The 17,529-nt window shown below is 39.8% G+C and overlaps 1 protein-coding gene across 1 annotated transcript in view; it reads right to left on the bottom strand.

Moving 5' to 3' along the window:
• GREB1L (GREB1 like retinoic acid receptor coactivator) overlaps nt 1-17,529 on the bottom strand; it is a 155,651-nt gene that overhangs the window by 3,073 nt on the left and 135,049 nt on the right. Inside the window, exons 27-33 of the mRNA XM_089678331.1 lie at nt 15,852-16,013; nt 15,569-15,770; nt 13,376-13,544; nt 10,239-10,466; nt 7,811-7,952; nt 6,513-6,713; nt 5,580-5,718 (exon numbers count right to left, since the gene is read on the bottom strand). Coding sequence (XP_089534457.1) covers nt 5,580-5,718; nt 6,513-6,713; nt 7,811-7,952; nt 10,239-10,466; nt 13,376-13,544; nt 15,569-15,770; nt 15,852-16,013 — 1,243 coding nt within the window. The remainder of the gene's footprint in view (nt 1-5,579; nt 5,719-6,512; nt 6,714-7,810; nt 7,953-10,238; nt 10,467-13,375; nt 13,545-15,568; nt 15,771-15,851; nt 16,014-17,529) is intronic.

Here is a 17,529-nt window from a genome sequence, read left to right as displayed (position 1 = left end):
AGTGCAAAAGATATATATATCTATTCTCAATTAATATCAAAAAATATCAAAATTATGTGCAAAACTATTTTTTAGTGCATAAGTAATTTATATAATTAAATTTGTGAATATAAAAAAATGTCCAATTCTGAATTTCTTCAAATGTCCAAACAAATCCTTTTCAAATTCAGGTGCTCTCAAAGAAATTGTGCCAAAATCCACCACCAAAGTAAAGTTGGGTAACTCACCAGAGCTCCATGCTGATCAATCTCTAGATCAGCAAAAAACGCTTTTTGCTCTGGGAGCAGATGCAATGAATCAACTTCTCAGGTGTGATGATCAATAGCTACACAATCATCCATAAGGTAGGTATCCATCACTCAATATAATGGTTCCAGGAGCATTATATCACTCTCTCTTTTTATATCTCTCCACCGAGGTCATGTTTGGGAATGAAAGAGAAAATCATGGTGCAGCCAGTTTTTTTATAAAAGTATCCAACAATTTAATAAAGATTTACACTCACAAAAAGGGTGTCTTCACCGACACCAGTATAACAGCATAAAACAGCAAATGGTATAACAGTCTCCTGTTCCCCGCACACTCACTACAGCGCTCGTGACTCAATTTTCTCCACAGACGTCAGCATCCAGCAAGCCCAGCAAGATTTGTGAGTGTAAATCTTTATTAAATTGTTGGATACTTTTATAAAAAAAACTGGCTGCACCATGATTTTCTCTTTCATTCCCAAACATGACCTCGGTGGAGAGATAAAAAGAGAGAGTGATATAATGCTCCTGGAACCATTATATTGAGTGGTGGATACCTACCTTATGGATGATTGTGTAGCTATTGATCATCACACCTGAGAAGTTGATTCATTCCATCTGCTCCCAGAGCAAAAAGCGTTTTTTTGCTGATCTAGAGATTGATCAGCATGGAGCTCTGGTGAGTTACCCAACTTTACTTTGGTGGTGGATTTTGGCACAATTTCTTTGAGAGCACCTGAATTTGAAAAGGATTTGTTTGGACATTTGAAGAAATTCAGAATTGGACATTTTTTTTATATTCACAAATTTAATTATTTAAATTACTTATGCACTAAAAAATAGTTTTGCACATAATTTTGATATTTTTTGATATTAATTGAGAATAGATATATATATCTTTTGCACTAATGTTTCTACACTAAATTAGGAATAGTTTGTGGTTTTAGCGCATTCCTTTATTTAAGTCATGTGCAGATATGCTGTTTTTTCTGATATTGGGTATTATCTGTGCACATGCATCGGGATCCCCTGCATGTGTGCCGACATAGTAAATAACTTTGCATTGTTACCCCTCTTTACCATGTCAGTGTCACAAAAGGCATAAGGAGGAAAAAATTCGGGGGCCTCACAGGGTCCCTTTCTCAAGGCAACATAGAGACTATAATCATGTGACCATACACCCACGGGTCCTTAACCATTTCCATACCGGGTACTTTTACCCCCTTCCCTCCCAGGCCATTTTTCAGGTTTCAGCACTCTCACACTGAGTGACAATTGCACAGTCATACAACATTGTATCCAAACTAAAATTTTATCATTTTCACACAACTAGAGCTTTCTTTTGGTGGTATTTAATCACCGCCGGGGTTTTTATTTTTTGCTAAATAAACAAAAAAAAAAAAAAGACAGAAAATGTTGAAAAAAAAAACCCACATTTTTCTTTATTTCTGTTATAAAAGTTTGCAAATAAATAATTGTTCTTCATAAATTTAGGCCAAGATGTATTCTACTACATTTCTTTGGTGAAAATAACCCAAATTAGGATGTATTTTTTAGTTTGTAGGAAAGTTATAGAGTTCACAAACTATGGTATAGATATCTAATTTCTTGAGGTCCAAGAATGTCAGAACGGTACAGATATCCCCCAAATGACCCCTTTTTTAAAAGTAGACAGTCCGACGTACTTCATAAGAGGCATGGCGAGTTTTTTTGAAGTTGTATTTTATTTGTCATAATTTTTCGGAAAATGAAAAAATTAAAATTTTCACTATTTGTTTTAACATACTGTCACCAGTGCAGTACAGCATCATCATATAACTGGCATGGTGGTGATCAGGGACACTGACTGGTGACAGTATGAGAAAAAAAAAATATTTTTGTTTAATTTTTTAAAATTTTTTCTTTTTTTTAAGATTTTTTTTTCATATTTCACTATGTCCAAAGTAGTCCAATGTTACCATAGTAACATTGTACTACCTTGCGGAAGTGATCAGTATTTTTTTTTTTTTTATACACAATTTGCTCATAGCAAAGAATTGCTTTGCTATAAGCAAGCATTTACCTGAATGAAATCGATTCATTCAGGGTTTTTTTTTTTGTGCTTAGCTGTGATTTGGCCACAGCTAATCACGACATGTGCATGTGATCGCTGTGACCATTCACAGCTAGACACTAGTATACAATGGATGGCATGAATGAAGCCATCCACTGTATACAACTGTCATGTGAATCACAGCAGGTCACATGGTACCGGCAACGGGGGCCGGTCCTCAGATCTGTCATTGGCCCGTGTCCGAGGTAGACGGCTGGTGACAGACCCCGCTGTTGCGCGGCTCTGCAAGCGCGAAAACTGCGCATGCCCGGGAGGACGCCATATGGCGTCCACCTGAAAATCTACATTTTGCCAGCCACCAAACGGCTATTGGCCAGGCGGCTATTGGTTAAAGAATTGAGCTCTTCAAAGCCATTGTTTCTAGTTTTTAGGGACTCTTTAATGACTGGCATAGGACCACTGGATTGGCGTAAGGCCAATGTGGTGCCAATATTTAAAAAGGGGTCAAAATCTTTACCAAGTAATTACAGACCGGTTAGTTTAACTTCTATAGTTGGGAATATACTGGAGAGTTTAATAAAAGATCACATAGATAAGTTCTTGCTGGAAAAAAAATATTTTAAGCAACAGACAGCATGGATTCATGAAAGACAGAAGTTGCCAAACAAATCGGATTACTTTTTATGAGGAGGTGAGCAAAACCTTGGACAGAGGGGTGGTGGTGGACATGGTATACTTGGATTTTGCAAAAGCGTTTGACACAGTTCCCCACACATGGCTAATGTGTAAGGTAAAGTCTACAGGATTGGAAAAGTCTGTATGTAAATGGATAGAAAACTGGCTAAAAGATCATATTCAGAGAGTAGTGGTTAATGATTCATACTCTGAACCCTGGGGTACACCACTGATGACCCCAGACCATTCAGTGTTGGGACCCTTACTTTTTAATACATTTATAAACGATATAGGGTCTGAGATTAAAAATCCCATTTCAGTCTTTGCAGATGACACCAAGCTGTGCAGTGGAATAACATCCTTACAGGATGTCTTCAATTTACAAGCCAACCTCAATGCATTGGTTAATTGGGCAACTATGTGGCAAATGAGGTTTAATGTTGATAAATGTAAGGTTATGCACTTGAGGGCTAAGAATATTACCCCTGTACAAATCATTAGTAAGACCTCATCTGGAATATGCAGTTCAGTTTTGGGCACCAATTCACAAAAAGAACATTGGCGAACTTGAGAAAGTACAGAGAAGGCAACCAAACTGATAATAGGCATGGAGGAGCTCAGCTATGAGGAAAGATTAAAGGAACTGAATTTATTCTCTCTTGAGAAGAGGAGATTAAGGGGGGATATGATCAACATGTATAAATACATCAGTGGTTCATATAGTGAACTGATGTAGAGCTATTCACCCTGAGGTCATCACAGAAGACAAGGGGGTACTCTTTACGTCTGGAGGAAAAGAAATTTAATCTCCAAACCCTCAAGAGTTGGTTCTGGCCAGCTCAGTGGATTGTATCTAAGAAAGAATCCAGGCCTTTTTTGAAGCACAGAATATAACTGGATACTAACATTTATAGGTAAAATTGATCCAGGGAATATCCGATTGCCTCTCGAGGGATCAGGAAGGAATTTGTTTTCCCAGCAGGAGCAAATTGGATCATGCTTTTCTGGTTTTTTTTTTTTTTTGCCTTCCTCTGGATCAACTGTGGGTGTAGGATTATAACTTTTTTTTTTTTTTTTTCTATGGTTGAACTGGATGGACTTTTGTCTTTTTTCAGCCAGACTAACTATGTAACTATGTTACCATGTAGCCTTGACAAAGGGGTCCATGAGACCCAAAAATGTCCGTCCTCCCTATGTGATGCCGTTTTAACAGTAAACATGTGAAATACATTTGGAGTGCTGGTGGCTTTACATCTCTGCATCTGATTCTGGAATGCCACCATCCGTGGCATTCACCCATCATTACAAGGTTAACTACTGTGAAGAGTATACAGCTTCTATTTGGACTTTATATGCTAAGAGGGGTGTCCTGGGCAAATTTCCCAGTGTGCATGCGCCCTTCATAATCACTGTCTCCTGGGACATGTGAGTGGCAATCCCAAGAGGCAGCAGTGGGCCTACACCATTTTCAAATTGGCAAGGTACTGTAATATACATAACAAATGAATAGCTTTTATGTGGCCCCTTTAGGTCCATTAGATATATCAAACATTTTTTGTTATATCTGTTCAATAAGTGCAAAAAATACCTGTTGACCTGAAATGTAGTGATCTAATTCCTTGTGCTACATTCCTAATAGTTGTTGCCAGCTATCTAAAGATTACAGAACCACCTATATATTATGGAGGAGAGGCGAGGAAGGGTGTAGGGAGTTTGTAGTCCAGTCCTATGATAACGCTGCTAGCCTATAGATAAAGTACAGCAAGTGAGCATGTCACTCTAGGGCAAGAAGCACGTGGCTGGCAGGATCACCATCTGAAAATAAAGGAAAACTACTGCAGCCACCACATCCAGGGACTAAGATGCAATAGATTACATTTCTGTCCTTCGCCTTGCACATACTTTAAAGTAAACCTTTCCTAAGAGAAGTATATAGCTACTGTTGTTCATTGCCTGACTGTTATATGAACCCTCTGGCTTCAATAATTTTGTGTCAATAATCCAGAACAAGTAACCATATTAGGAAATTAGAAGTCTATATCCTCATAAACCTCAGTTAATAACTGAAGTATTGGAAAAAGAGGGTCAGCGTGACATCCAGGCAGATACATTTGGGAACGAGTCAGTGGGAGCAGTTTACATGTCTGTCTCTAAGAAAGCATAGTTGCACCATTTCACTCCTTAAAAAAAAAAAAAAAAAAATTAAAAAAGAAAAAAAATCTAGAATTTTTTAAGTTAAATAAAGGGGATAAACCCCTCACATTTTGATTTCCTCTTCAGATGATGGGTGTCAGGTAGAATAGGAAGTGAAATGTTACCGAAAAGGACAGACATTTAAATCCTGATGTAATGTAGATCTATCTAAATACGAATGTTCAGCTACAAATGTGTCTGCTTTCATTTTATTACTGTAACTGTGAAAAGACATGATCGATAAAAGGTATTAATTGTACAATAATTGAAAAAAGTTGACAGTTTTTAACTCATCATTCAATTCAAAACTAAAATGTAGTTTTGGCTGAATTTGGGTTTGTATACTGTAGTATCACCTCAAGCGATACTGTAGTATAAACCTGTCCAAGCAGGTGGTTAAAGTTATGTACCTTTAAGAAACCTGAACTTCTTCAGCATCCCTGCACAGACAAAGGAGTCACACAAATAGAGCAGAAGTCCACTGAATGCCAGTCCGTCACAGCTCACATTTACAGAGTGTGGTCTGGAGCTCACATAGCACAGCGTCACCTGAAATGTGGAACATCAACAGTTCATTTTATATGATGGCTTAATGAAGAGATGTTTGTTGTAATGTTTCATCAGAAGACATATCCACATTAACACAGACTATGCAATTTGATTCAGAAGATTATAACAAAATAATATGCTTAAAACTTATTTAATACCAATTTGATGAATTTGAACATTTGGGAGTACTGAAAATAGGTACAAAAACAAAAGATGTGTATCACAATGATGGAAAACAGTAACCTGTTTAACTACTCATTTCCCAACACTTCATTCACATGGGCGTTGAGTCCTGTACACTGGGAATCAGCCAGTTATGTAACTGGAGCCACCAGGTGCTCCAGGTCCTTTCAAGTCTATGGGGACACAGCAGCTGAACGGACACAGCCGCTCATCCTTATCTGATGAGAGTACAGCGGCAGGTGAGAGACCCCTGAACGCAGATCGTGTGCTTTCAGAGCAGCTCACCCTTATTATAAATATTATTATGCAGGATTTATATAGCGCCAACAGTTTGCTCAGCGCTTTTACAATATAAAGGGAGACAATACAGTTCAATACAAGAGGGTTGAGGGCTGCTCCTTGGAGCTTACAATCTAAGAGATGCCTGTGAAATTAGAATGAGCAGCTGTGTCTGCACAGCCACGTTCCCAGACTTATAGGCTGTCTGCATGCAGCTTTGGGCAAATCGAGCCACATATACAAATGTCAGATTCATGACGTATGGACCTTGGTACCCCATGTGAATGAAGCCTACAAGCATACAGGAAGAAGACACATAGAACAGGGATTACTTCAGGTCCTAGATTCAGGTAGCAGTCTACAGCCAATAGTGGGTTCCTTGGATTGCTCAGAGCCTTTGGAAACAGTTTGTGGGCGCTGTACTGAAGAAACTTCTCCAGCAGAAACTGAGCTGGGGCTGCCAGGAGCGTCTGCTCACTATCTGGAGCACACACGTACTGCAAAGGGGAGATGGGACCAGCAATTTCTGTTATCTACACAAGAGAGAAGAAACACACCATAAGAATGCCATTTTGTCTATATACACAAACAAAATAAACTGAGCTTTAGAATTTTAACTTGCCCAATTTAAAAACACAAACTAATCTCCAGAAAGAATGGTGGTTGCAGACCTCCAGTGCAATTTACATGCTATAATCCCTGGGGCTAGTATCTTCTTTATAGAAATGAAATGGCCCAAGACCAGGGAGCCTCAAACATGCACTGCACAACTTGTTAAACTGTAGGTATACCCCAACAATGACCTTCTCTTATTTCCCCCTTTTTGGTCTGTTAAATTGTGTTTTAGGATATCTGTTTAAGTCGTCTAAACAAACAAAAACAGTTGATCTGGTCAGGAAATCTTAACTGTCCAGAGTTGTCCCAAAGAGCTCTCATCTTGGACTGTAAAATAATTAGCCTTTTTTATAGAGATATGCGAGTAGGAGTGGTTAGGAAGGTTAGCAAAAGACACTGGGAAGGCCAACAACACTCAGTTCATAAAACAGGGTTTAGGAGTTGGGTGCTGCATTTCTAGCAAATCAAAATTTGTATTTGTGAAGGTCTTTAAAAGGCCTACAACAGAGGATTTTCTAGTAATAAAAACAAAACAAAAAAAAAACCCACACATTCTTGCCAATAAGCTTTTGTTCACATCAAAACTGCTTCTCCCTTTATACAAGTCATTGGAAATGTTAAAGTATCCTAAAGCAAGCAGGCTGAGGCGGTTTAGAAGATCAAGAGCAGGTCAGAAAGAAGTCAACTGCAGGTCAAATACAACTGTCAAACTCTGAATGTTTCAGAAGCATCTTAAACCAAGATAATTTCATATGCATGTGGCATACACCTGAAAGCAAGCTGCATTTGCCCATCAGCACAAGTCCTAAGGCTGACCACCAGTGTCTCAATCCTGCCTCATTTCAAGGCCTAATTCATGAAATATCAGGCTATTTAGTGGACCCTTCCACTAGGCAACAACAAAAATAAATGAGAAATAACTGATGATCAAATTTGTTACTATGAGTCATCATTGGTTCTACTACTTCTCCAAATCTATACCTCTTTATATTATGAAATCACCAGCATGCCATACCATGACTTTGGGCTTGACAATGAAGTCCTTGTGTCCTCCCACGTGTATATGCTTCTTCATTAGGCTAAAATTGTTGAAGCGGCAAATCAGCAACCCTCCACTGTTAGCTCTAAGGTTGAAATCTATGTCTTCACAGAAGTACCTAAAATAATAAGCCACATCACCAAAAATGTACACCCTCGTAGAAATTAAAGGACAGCTTTTCATTCATAAAAGAGCTTACAAAGAGTAAAGGCTCCATTCACACTAGGGCATTTCAAATGTTAGCACGATTCTGCGGGCGACTTGAAAAACACAATGTGTGCAAGTGTGAAAACTCATGATCAAGTGTTCAGGTGCCATTACTTTCAATGTCACGTAAAAATGCAGAATCACGTAAAAAAGAACCCCATGATTCTTTGCGCAATCGTGGTGTGTTCGCCACATGGAAAAATTTGCAGTGATTTGCAGAAACGTCCTGCGTTTTCAGGTGCCATTGAAATGAATGGCTCCGGAACACGCGATTGCACATTTTCATACTTTCACAGCGCGTTTTAAGATTGTGGGCAGAATTGCGGCGATTCCTCCCATTATTTGAAACACCCTACTGTGAATGGAGCCTCGAGGACACCGACATGTTGTAACTCACCAAGTCCCCGTAATGATCAGCCATGAATAGCTTAGAATGATTAGTCTGACTCAATCTGTCTGATCACTACTCCTTACTGCACAGTTTTATGCTCGATGCTGACAAAACGTTATTAGGTATGGACAGAGCAGGGAAGGGTTGGAATCTTTGTCAGGTTTCAATTTCTATTCTTTTTCCTAGTGAGAAGAGTTAACGGAAATGTTGGGAGTAGTCATCCAACAGAAACCCATACAAAATCACATTAGTAGTAGAGGGAGGAAGAGTTCTGGCAATGCCTTTATTGCTGGCTGTGTCTTCCTATTACATAACAACTGTGCCCACCACTAATTTTGTCTGTGGCACACCAGTGGGGCCACAAAAAAGAAAAAAGGATAAAGCTCCATGCACACCATTTTATTTAAGCTCCTAGAAGCTGTTATTAGCATTTTGTTTTCTGCTCCTACTTTAGGCGATTAGCATTTTTGAGCTTCAGCATCTAGGAGCAGGGAGAAAAAAAAAAAAAAAAAAAAAAAAAAAAAGGGGGGGGGGGTTTGTAGAGTTTTTTTTTTTTTGGAGCATTTTTCCAGCAGAAAAAAAAAAACCCCACCAAGCACTCGTAAACACTGCTACAATGCTCCTATCACTTTTTTTCCAGCTTTTTTTTTTTTTTACATGTACTGTAAAAACACTAACAAAATGAAAATGCTCTTAAACGCTACTAAAAGCGCTATTACCAGTATTTTCTATCAAGCATTTTTTTTTAGCTTAAAAAAACCCAAAAAAAACCATAGTGTGCATGGAGCCTAAAGGAAATGTACCTCTTTCCCACAATACTAGACAAAAAATGGCTGGAGGCTTTAAAAAGGCACCTTTAATGCTTATAGTAGCAAAATTCCACTACCCTGCCTCTGGATCACTAAATGCACGTTGATAAGATTTCATTTTGCCCTTTGATGACAGGTTTTAAGATTACACTTGTTTTTTTAAATATCACCATTTGTTTGTTTTATGTGTTCATTAGTATTATATATCCAGTAGGATTCTCAGAATTTATTTCAATTCAGGTAGCCTTTATCCAGGTATTTTTTTTAATAGGTGCGTAGTGTTTAAAGCAGAGTTCCACCCAAAAGAGGAAGTTCCGTTTTAAGTCTTTGCCCCCCACTCCGCATTAAGGATTGGCACCTCTGGGGAGCGGGGACCCGAATTTGACAGGTACTCGCTACCACTTTCGCTGCGATCGCCTAGGCGATTGGAAGCGGAAGTTGTCCCCCTCCCTCCCCGTAGTCTTCTGGGACATGTGACAGTTCCCCGAAGACTACGGGGCCCATTCTCGCACATGCGCAGTGGGCACTCGGCTGTGAAGCTGCAAGCTGTCCCAGCCGGGTGCCCACACTGAAGATGCCGGGGAGAGAAGATGGCCGGTGAAACCAGCTGTTGAGGACACCGCGGGACCGAGGGACAGGTAAGTATTTTAAAAGTCAGCAGCTACAGTTTTTGTAGCTGCTGACTTTTAAATTTTTTTTTTCAGCTGGAACTCCACTTTAAAGCAACTAGTGTCCTAATTTATCCCTGGTGGATAGTACACAGCAGCTGTAGGCGATATAGCACACCTGAGTACAGGGTAATAATATTTGTGTAACTAGGTGATTTTATTTGCACAATTATGTTTTTAATCCTTTCTAAAATGGTCCAAGCTGTCATGGTTGCTTCTCTGGGTACCATGTTCTCTCACTGTCCTTTGTCAGACATAGCATCCTGCCTGGACCAGCCAAGTCCAAGAACATTTTCATGAGAAAGTATATTACCATAAAGCCAGCTTACCTGTTAAGATCATACTGCACATTCTGGGTCAGGTCCACGTTGAGCATTATAAAGTCATGAACATGACACCTGGAGAAGGTTCGCTTGGGGAAGCTAAAATTTAGCTTGCTGTTCCACTTCTGGATCCCCAGCATTGCATAGTTGGTGATCTTAGGTGTAGCTTCCATGTGTTGTAGCACATACTTCAGAGAGACATTCTTGATACCAGAATCAATCTCTGTAGATTGACTAGAAATATCCAGATTTAGAATATGCCAGTACAACTCAATTATAATACATTATCAGTATAGAACACAGAGCTGTGAAAGTGTGATGCACAATCAACTTTGCTGAACCCACTCATGTTTCCTCACATTTCTAATGTGCATCAAGCTTACATCTATAAAAGGGGCTGGAGTTTTTAAGACACTGCAATAGATGCTGTTCTTTAGAAGTCTGGCAAAAATGTAAAAGTTACATATTAAAAGGTCATTAAATTATATGTATTCTAAAATTAACCTATTTTCATAATAGCGGTTTTAATCACAGTTTTCATATAGTTTGTATGCTTCAAGTAAATTCCTATGACACCGCCTTGGAGTACTTTCAAGAACATTTAGAGATCCTTCATTGGTGGAGGTACTTCTGTCTATTCCCACAGGTCTATGGATAACTAGCTGCTGCAGTAATCATTTATGTTAAAACTACACGCAAAATGTTTCCCCTCCCCCTCACTTTGGACACAGCAAGGGAGGGTTATAACCCGCCAGATTTTTTTTCAACAGCTGTGTCCCACTGCAGAGATTTTCCTTCATTTCCTGCCCCATAGCAAAAGAATTAGTGAGAAAAAATCTCTCCAAATTAAGGGAATTCCTTGGGGACACCCAGGTCACCAGAACTAGTGTCCCCATTGGAACATTTCCCTTCTACTACTTTAGCCCTAAGTGTTCTAGTTCAGCATTTTTTTTTTCCGTAGCTACTACTTTTGAGGGGCCAGCCCAAAATTTGTGTTTTTCTTTTACTGTCAATAATAATGGTAAAGCAAAACAAAGAGGGTGAAGTTCCCTCAAGGGGGCACAGACAGCAATAAAAACCTGACAAGTGTTTTAATACCTCTCCACTCTATCCAAAAAAAAAAAAAAAAAAAAAAAAGGGGGTTTTGCCTTTAGTTATACTTTAACAAGCTGATCCCTGTAACTACTGCTTCATATATCTACTCCAACTACAGAAGCTAAGAACGTGTCATGTCCAACAACTTGCACCCTAATCTGCCAATGACATGGCTTGCCATATAACATTTCTAGTGATTCCGTAAGTATACTGTACTGCATGGAACATTTCAGTTGCTACTAAACATGCCGTTTCTTCCAAGCTGTTAAAGTAGGTGAAAATAACTTCCTATCTTGACTTACTTTTTGGGGAAAGTGTGTAGGTAAAAATCATCATATATCCTGCTTTTATGACTCTACAGCTACTGAAAAAAAATGAATGCTGAACTAGACCACTTAGGGCTAAAGTAACCCTTGAACCCTGGCAAAACCAGCAGTCTTGGACACCCAGGGCCAAAGATGCATATTGAACAGAATATAACATATCCAATCCTTGCATCATCCAGGGGTGTGGAAATTTTTTTAAAAACTGTTTGTCCAGGCACTAAATCGGTGCCCCAATCTACTTTTCCCTCATGACAATCTATTTGTCTAGATAAAAAATTTTTTTTTAACCAAAACCGTATTTAAATCAAAAGGTGATTTTAGGAATGTCTGGGGCTTTTTAAAACAAAAAGGGCTTTATGGCGACTTAAACGTGTAATATTTTTAACATTGTGCTGTTTATTTCCTCCTCCCCTCCGCACCCGGGGACTAGCAAGGAGGAGAGAGACCTTGCAGTATATTGAGCATTGATTGGCTGCTCGTCAAGAAAGGGTGGGTCAAAACTTATACTTTATCCCTTTCGCTGCCGAGCCATTTTTGCGGTTTTTGCACACGATTAAAAAATAATTTTAGGCCTGAAGATACATAAAACCCCCAAACATATATTTTCTGAAAGCAGACACCCTGGAGAATAAAATAGTGGTAGTTTCAATTTTTTATGTTGCTTTTTTACTGAAATTTTGTGGTAAAATCATGCATTGCCTATATTTTTTTGTAAAGTATAAAAGATGCGAGTAAATAGATATCCAACTTGTCAAACCATAAATTTGCGTGCGCTCGTTACGAAGGAGGTCTGGTGCTAGAATTATTGCGCTCATTCTGGCGTGCGCGGCGACATGTAACGTGTAGCGCAATCGCTGGTTTCGTGTGTAGGTGCCGCAGCGCGTGCTTTTATGGATGTATGTGGGTGGGGGCCTCATTAATTTTCTTTGGGGGGAGGAGAACTGGTATGTGCTTGGGTGTAACTTTCATTTTTTTACAATTAGAAAAAAAAATTTTTTTTTCTCATCACATAGGGGACATAGGGTCCCCTATGTGATGATTTTTGGTGACAGGTTCTCTGAGACATCCAAGGTCTAAAAGATGCTGGATGTCTCAACTGGGGATTGCATTTTAATCTCTCAACAGGGACCCGGAAGTGACATCATAATGTCACTTCCGAGTCAGCACAAGGGGAGGGGAGCGGACTTGTCTGTTCTTCTCCCTCCCCTCTAGCCGATGGGGAGCCGGGCCATCAGATGGGCAAGTGGAGCCCAGGAGACCTCATGCCATGAGCGTGGAGAGGCTGGCACTGTGTGGAAGCAATCGGCGGCAGCGTTGCCGACTGTTTCACCTAACAGGTGAGCCCTGCTACTTGCCCGCAGCAAGGCTAAAGGTAGAAAGAAACTACCTGCCCAGTGCCTGGAACTACATGTCCCAGGCATCAGGCGACAGGAATCCAACATCCCTGCATCATCATACTGGCTTTGACACTGGCATTTGTTCTTTTCAAATGCTTCCCTGAATGGGCTCTGCCAGGCAGAAAACTACTAAAGTGCAAGCTGCTGCATAAAAATAGAAGTTCGTTTTAGCCCTTACTGTGGTCTTGTGTAAGATGTAGAGTGGCCTCATGTATTATAGTGCCAACGTTTTGTGCACTTCTCACAGAAAACGGGACTGTTTTTAATAGATACATATCCTTTTACTCATTAGCAAGTTCAGTTAATATGCAATTTGCTCACATACCTTGACTGCTCTGTAACTTTGCCATGTAAATTCCACAAAACACAGGAGTCATCCATGATAACAATGAGGGGCCATACACACTGACGCTTGATTCCCATCTCCTCCATACGATTTCTCTCCAGTTCCAGATTGTGGTAAGACAGCTCTTTAATAAGAAACCTGGAAGCCCCTGTACAAGAATAAAGCAGTGTGTTCACATAGAACTTTTTATGGAATCAGTTTTTTTTTTTATTACTCCATCCTTCCACAATTAAAATAATTACTTTTGATATTCACATATAGTACATAGCCACACATTTAGTTTATTGTCCATGTAATGAAAAGCCTTTTTAGATTTCTGTATGAATAAATGCACCTTCTAAATTTAAAAGCTTGATTTATATGCATTTCAAAAGTGTATCTGCCTGTTTGCCTGAAGTTTTACTTTAAGTTATTATATAACATTATGTTTATGTTCACAGCCATGTCAGTGCCCTCACTTTTCTCTACTGCCCTTAAAAAGATCATGTCACCAGAATATCCATTTCAACAAAAGCTTCCCATAAGATATGTTCATTTAATATACTTCATGCATGTTATTCACTTTTAAAAGCCTCCCTCCTGTAGACAGCTAAAAGCCCTGAGGCTGCTGCTGGGTACCGCCATCTTTCCTGTGATGCCAACAGCCACAACAGACAGAGCTGTCACTCAAGTGACCCTCTAGTCTGTTTAAAATACGGTAATACACTGTCTCGCCCTGCTCTACACATGCTCAGTTTCTATTTTTAAGAACTATGCAGAATTTGTAAAGGCCAGTTAGCCGACAGCCTAGGTTTAATGCTGCTAAGGACTCTGGGCTTCGGAAAAATGGTAGCCTACAGCAAGAAAGAGGAACAATGCTGGAGGCAATTTACAGCACACACTCATTTTGGTAGAATAATTATTTATGTGAAATGTATGTTCCTGGCCAAAGAACATTAATATTTTTATCAAGTTGTTATGGGTATAGTTCCACTTTAAGTAGGAAGTTGGATAGGGGTGAAGTTGCTGGGCCAACACACAACGTAGTATGATGACTTTGAAGTACAAAAGGGGGCTGTGCTAGGGAATGGACTCTCACAAAATAGTTAGATTTTCTACCAAGGTTACAGAAACAATTGAGTACTGTCCGTGATACTTTTTTTATTTGCACTAACAAAATTTTGAGGACAAGCTTTCAGGGAGTGTCCCCTTCTTCAAGGTCCAAGCAGTACTATACAAATCACAAAGTTTTAGCAGAATGTTAGAAGAGATGAAAAAAAAAAAAAAAAAAAGAAGAGGCTAAAGATAAGACACAGCAAAAGCAAAGGGGGGGGGGGGGGGGAGACAACACTCACATCACAGAGGAAGTCAAGCTTGAGCTGATAGTCATAAAACTGTTGGATAATGATTGAGGAATACGGCTACAATCACCTCTACCAAGGTTAAAAACACAGCAAGTGAATACAAAATAATTTATGTAATGAATAAACTCTGCAAGCAAGCACCCAAAATGCCTGTCCTTTCAAAAGCAATTTTTGTGATGGGGTCTCTTTAGGCAATAAAGGTAGGTCGCCAACCTGCTCTCACCCTGTGACTGGACAGAAAAGGAGAAGCAACACACTGAAAAGGTCAAAAAAGTCTCTCCTCCTCCAGTAAGCATGCTCAATATGATTACTGACAGCACCACACAAAGCAGCAGAGCCATGATTAGCTCAGTACTGTCCCTCCCACTGTGAATGTTGCTTTGCCAACAGATTTAGGTATGAATACTAGTTATATTAAAAATGACTTTTCTTTTTTACACGAACATGACAGGATTAAATTTTGTTAATGTATCTCTGATGCGCTTAATAAAAATTTATAAACCATGAACCTGATAAATTTACCAAAGAGTAATTTTTGGGCATTGGGCATCCATATTTGTTAATGGTATTATATCACCATTGCTCAGAACAAGCTGCCTCTCCTAACAGCTGTTTGAGCTCTAGGTAGCAAATAGGTATGGCAGAAGCACGCGCCTGCATGATACTACAGGAATTCATTTAGTAATAGGCTATGCATTCAGATACAGGCCTCTTGATCTTCCATATACTTTGACACAGAATTGGTTACAGATCTAACAACCAAAAGAGATTGCCCAATATAGTGTACGGTGTTAAGATAAGGACACAATGGATAGATGTCATCACTTACCAGCTCCAGCATTATTAAACATGCTAGGAAGAACCAGCATGATGTGATTGGCCCAGTACTTTCGGTAAAGTGGCATCTCATACTCCTTTACAACCATGATATGCAGGTGACTGTTACCTTCCATGGCATGATATAGGTTTAATAGTCCATGTTCATGTCGGCCACTTGAAGGGGTAAAAATTGGACTCTTAATGTTGGGGTTCTGTGGAGAAATTTGTCAATATAATCACTACATTACTCTTTGTCGTATATATTGAGGAGTGCAAGTGAAAGAGACGCTTACTTTATCAGACACCAGGGGGAGCCTCATGCTTTCCAGGTGTTTGCCCTGTTTGCTGAACACGAAGTGAGGTTCTTTGGACTTGGGGATGATGAAATGAAGTTGAACCTCCTCGCCAAGCATTGAGGATGAAAAAGTAAAGGCATGTATGGTAGATTCAGGCACCTAAAGTAAAAGGATACAGATTTCAGGATAAATCACTATATGTATAGGCAGGGGTGGACTGACCATTGGGGAACTCGGGCACTGCCCGAGGGCCCGGGGTCAGTAGGGGCCCCATGAGATGTCCCTGGTACCTTTCATAGGCTTTTTTGGGTGTGATTTGAGTGTGGGCGAGGATACAGGGGCCCCATGATCCCCTATTGCCCGGGGGCCCCATTAGTTGTCAGTCCACCCCTGTGTATAGGTTTTACAGCAAAACCATAAAACAGGTCATACATGTAAGTGAACAACTCCACACAGTCTCCTGGACTCTGAAGTGTCCCTTAATGGTGGTAATTGGCTAGATGGTAATCCTGGAACTGTTAGCTATGCCTCGCCCTGCTGCCCTCTCAAGACCAGGGCCGTCTATGGATAAGCTTTCTATACTCCATGTAAGAAAGAACATCAGTTTTGAGAGTTGATCCATTCTAAATCATTAATAGACTGGTAGTGCTGAACTTCCAATGCTGCTAGTCCAACGGAATTAGTCTATGACTAAAGTTACAGTTCAATGGTTTGGACAGGAGCAGCCTTAGGTTACATGGTGTCATTTGTCAGATTTTAGTATAACCTTAAAGAAACAAACTTACAGAATTCCATATCTCCCTCATATTATTTTTCTTTGCCATTATGCCTATCATGCACAGTTTAGGCTTTCAGGAAAGTGGGGTGGATCCTACTATGAGCCATTGCATGATTAGAGAAGACCAGAAAGATGGAGAAAAATGGCTAGTATAAAATTAGAAGGGATTATTAGATTTGGCACAGCATTGGTGTCATTGCAACAGAGAACGTGTTAATAAATTGTAGATCCTGTGACCATGGCTAATCGAAATTCAGCTGCTCCAGCAGGGAATGGACGAATTTTGAACCATGAATGGCCACTGTGGTTGAACAGAAGTCAGTCAATCTACCAATCTGCAGAACTGTTCTGGGTATTCTGATGGAGGGGGGAGTCTCTCTGCTGTCAGAATACAATGATACAGCTGGGAGGATTCCCTCATCCACATCGAATATGTGATAAAAAAAAAAAAATTACCAAATTTTCCTTATTTGTTTAACCCACTGGTTGAATGAACAAAACATACCATGTATGGCCAACTTTTGTAAGCAATAGAGGGGCAGATACCTATAGGGGCCCAGTGTGGGGAAAAAAAACCTGAATTATATCTGTACCTGCAGAAAATCCTATTCACTCCATAAAGCTGAAATTTAGATATGAAAATGTTTCAATCATTACAGTGGTCCAACTTGGACAAAGGTAAGTTTACATGTGCTATACTTGTGGGAGCTAGGAATCACTGTAGTAGACACAGTGATCGCTGTTTGCTTCCAGATCCTATGTTGAGCAGCTGCCCTTCTGCTTCAGAAATACAGGAGATTGCTCACTCAGCACAGGCACCGCTCAAAGGACACTGCATTTTCTCAAGAATGCAATACATGCAAAACAGCAGGGAAGTTGCTCAGCACAGGGTCTGGA

This window comes from Staurois parvus, unplaced genomic scaffold (genome assembly GCF_062004578.1).
Source record: "Staurois parvus isolate SC_StPar_1 unplaced genomic scaffold, SC_StPar_1.0 ptg000015l, whole genome shotgun sequence".
Lineage (NCBI taxonomy): Eukaryota > Metazoa > Chordata > Amphibia > Anura > Ranidae > Staurois > Staurois parvus.
This window is presented reverse-complemented; position numbering and strand designations above follow the sequence as displayed.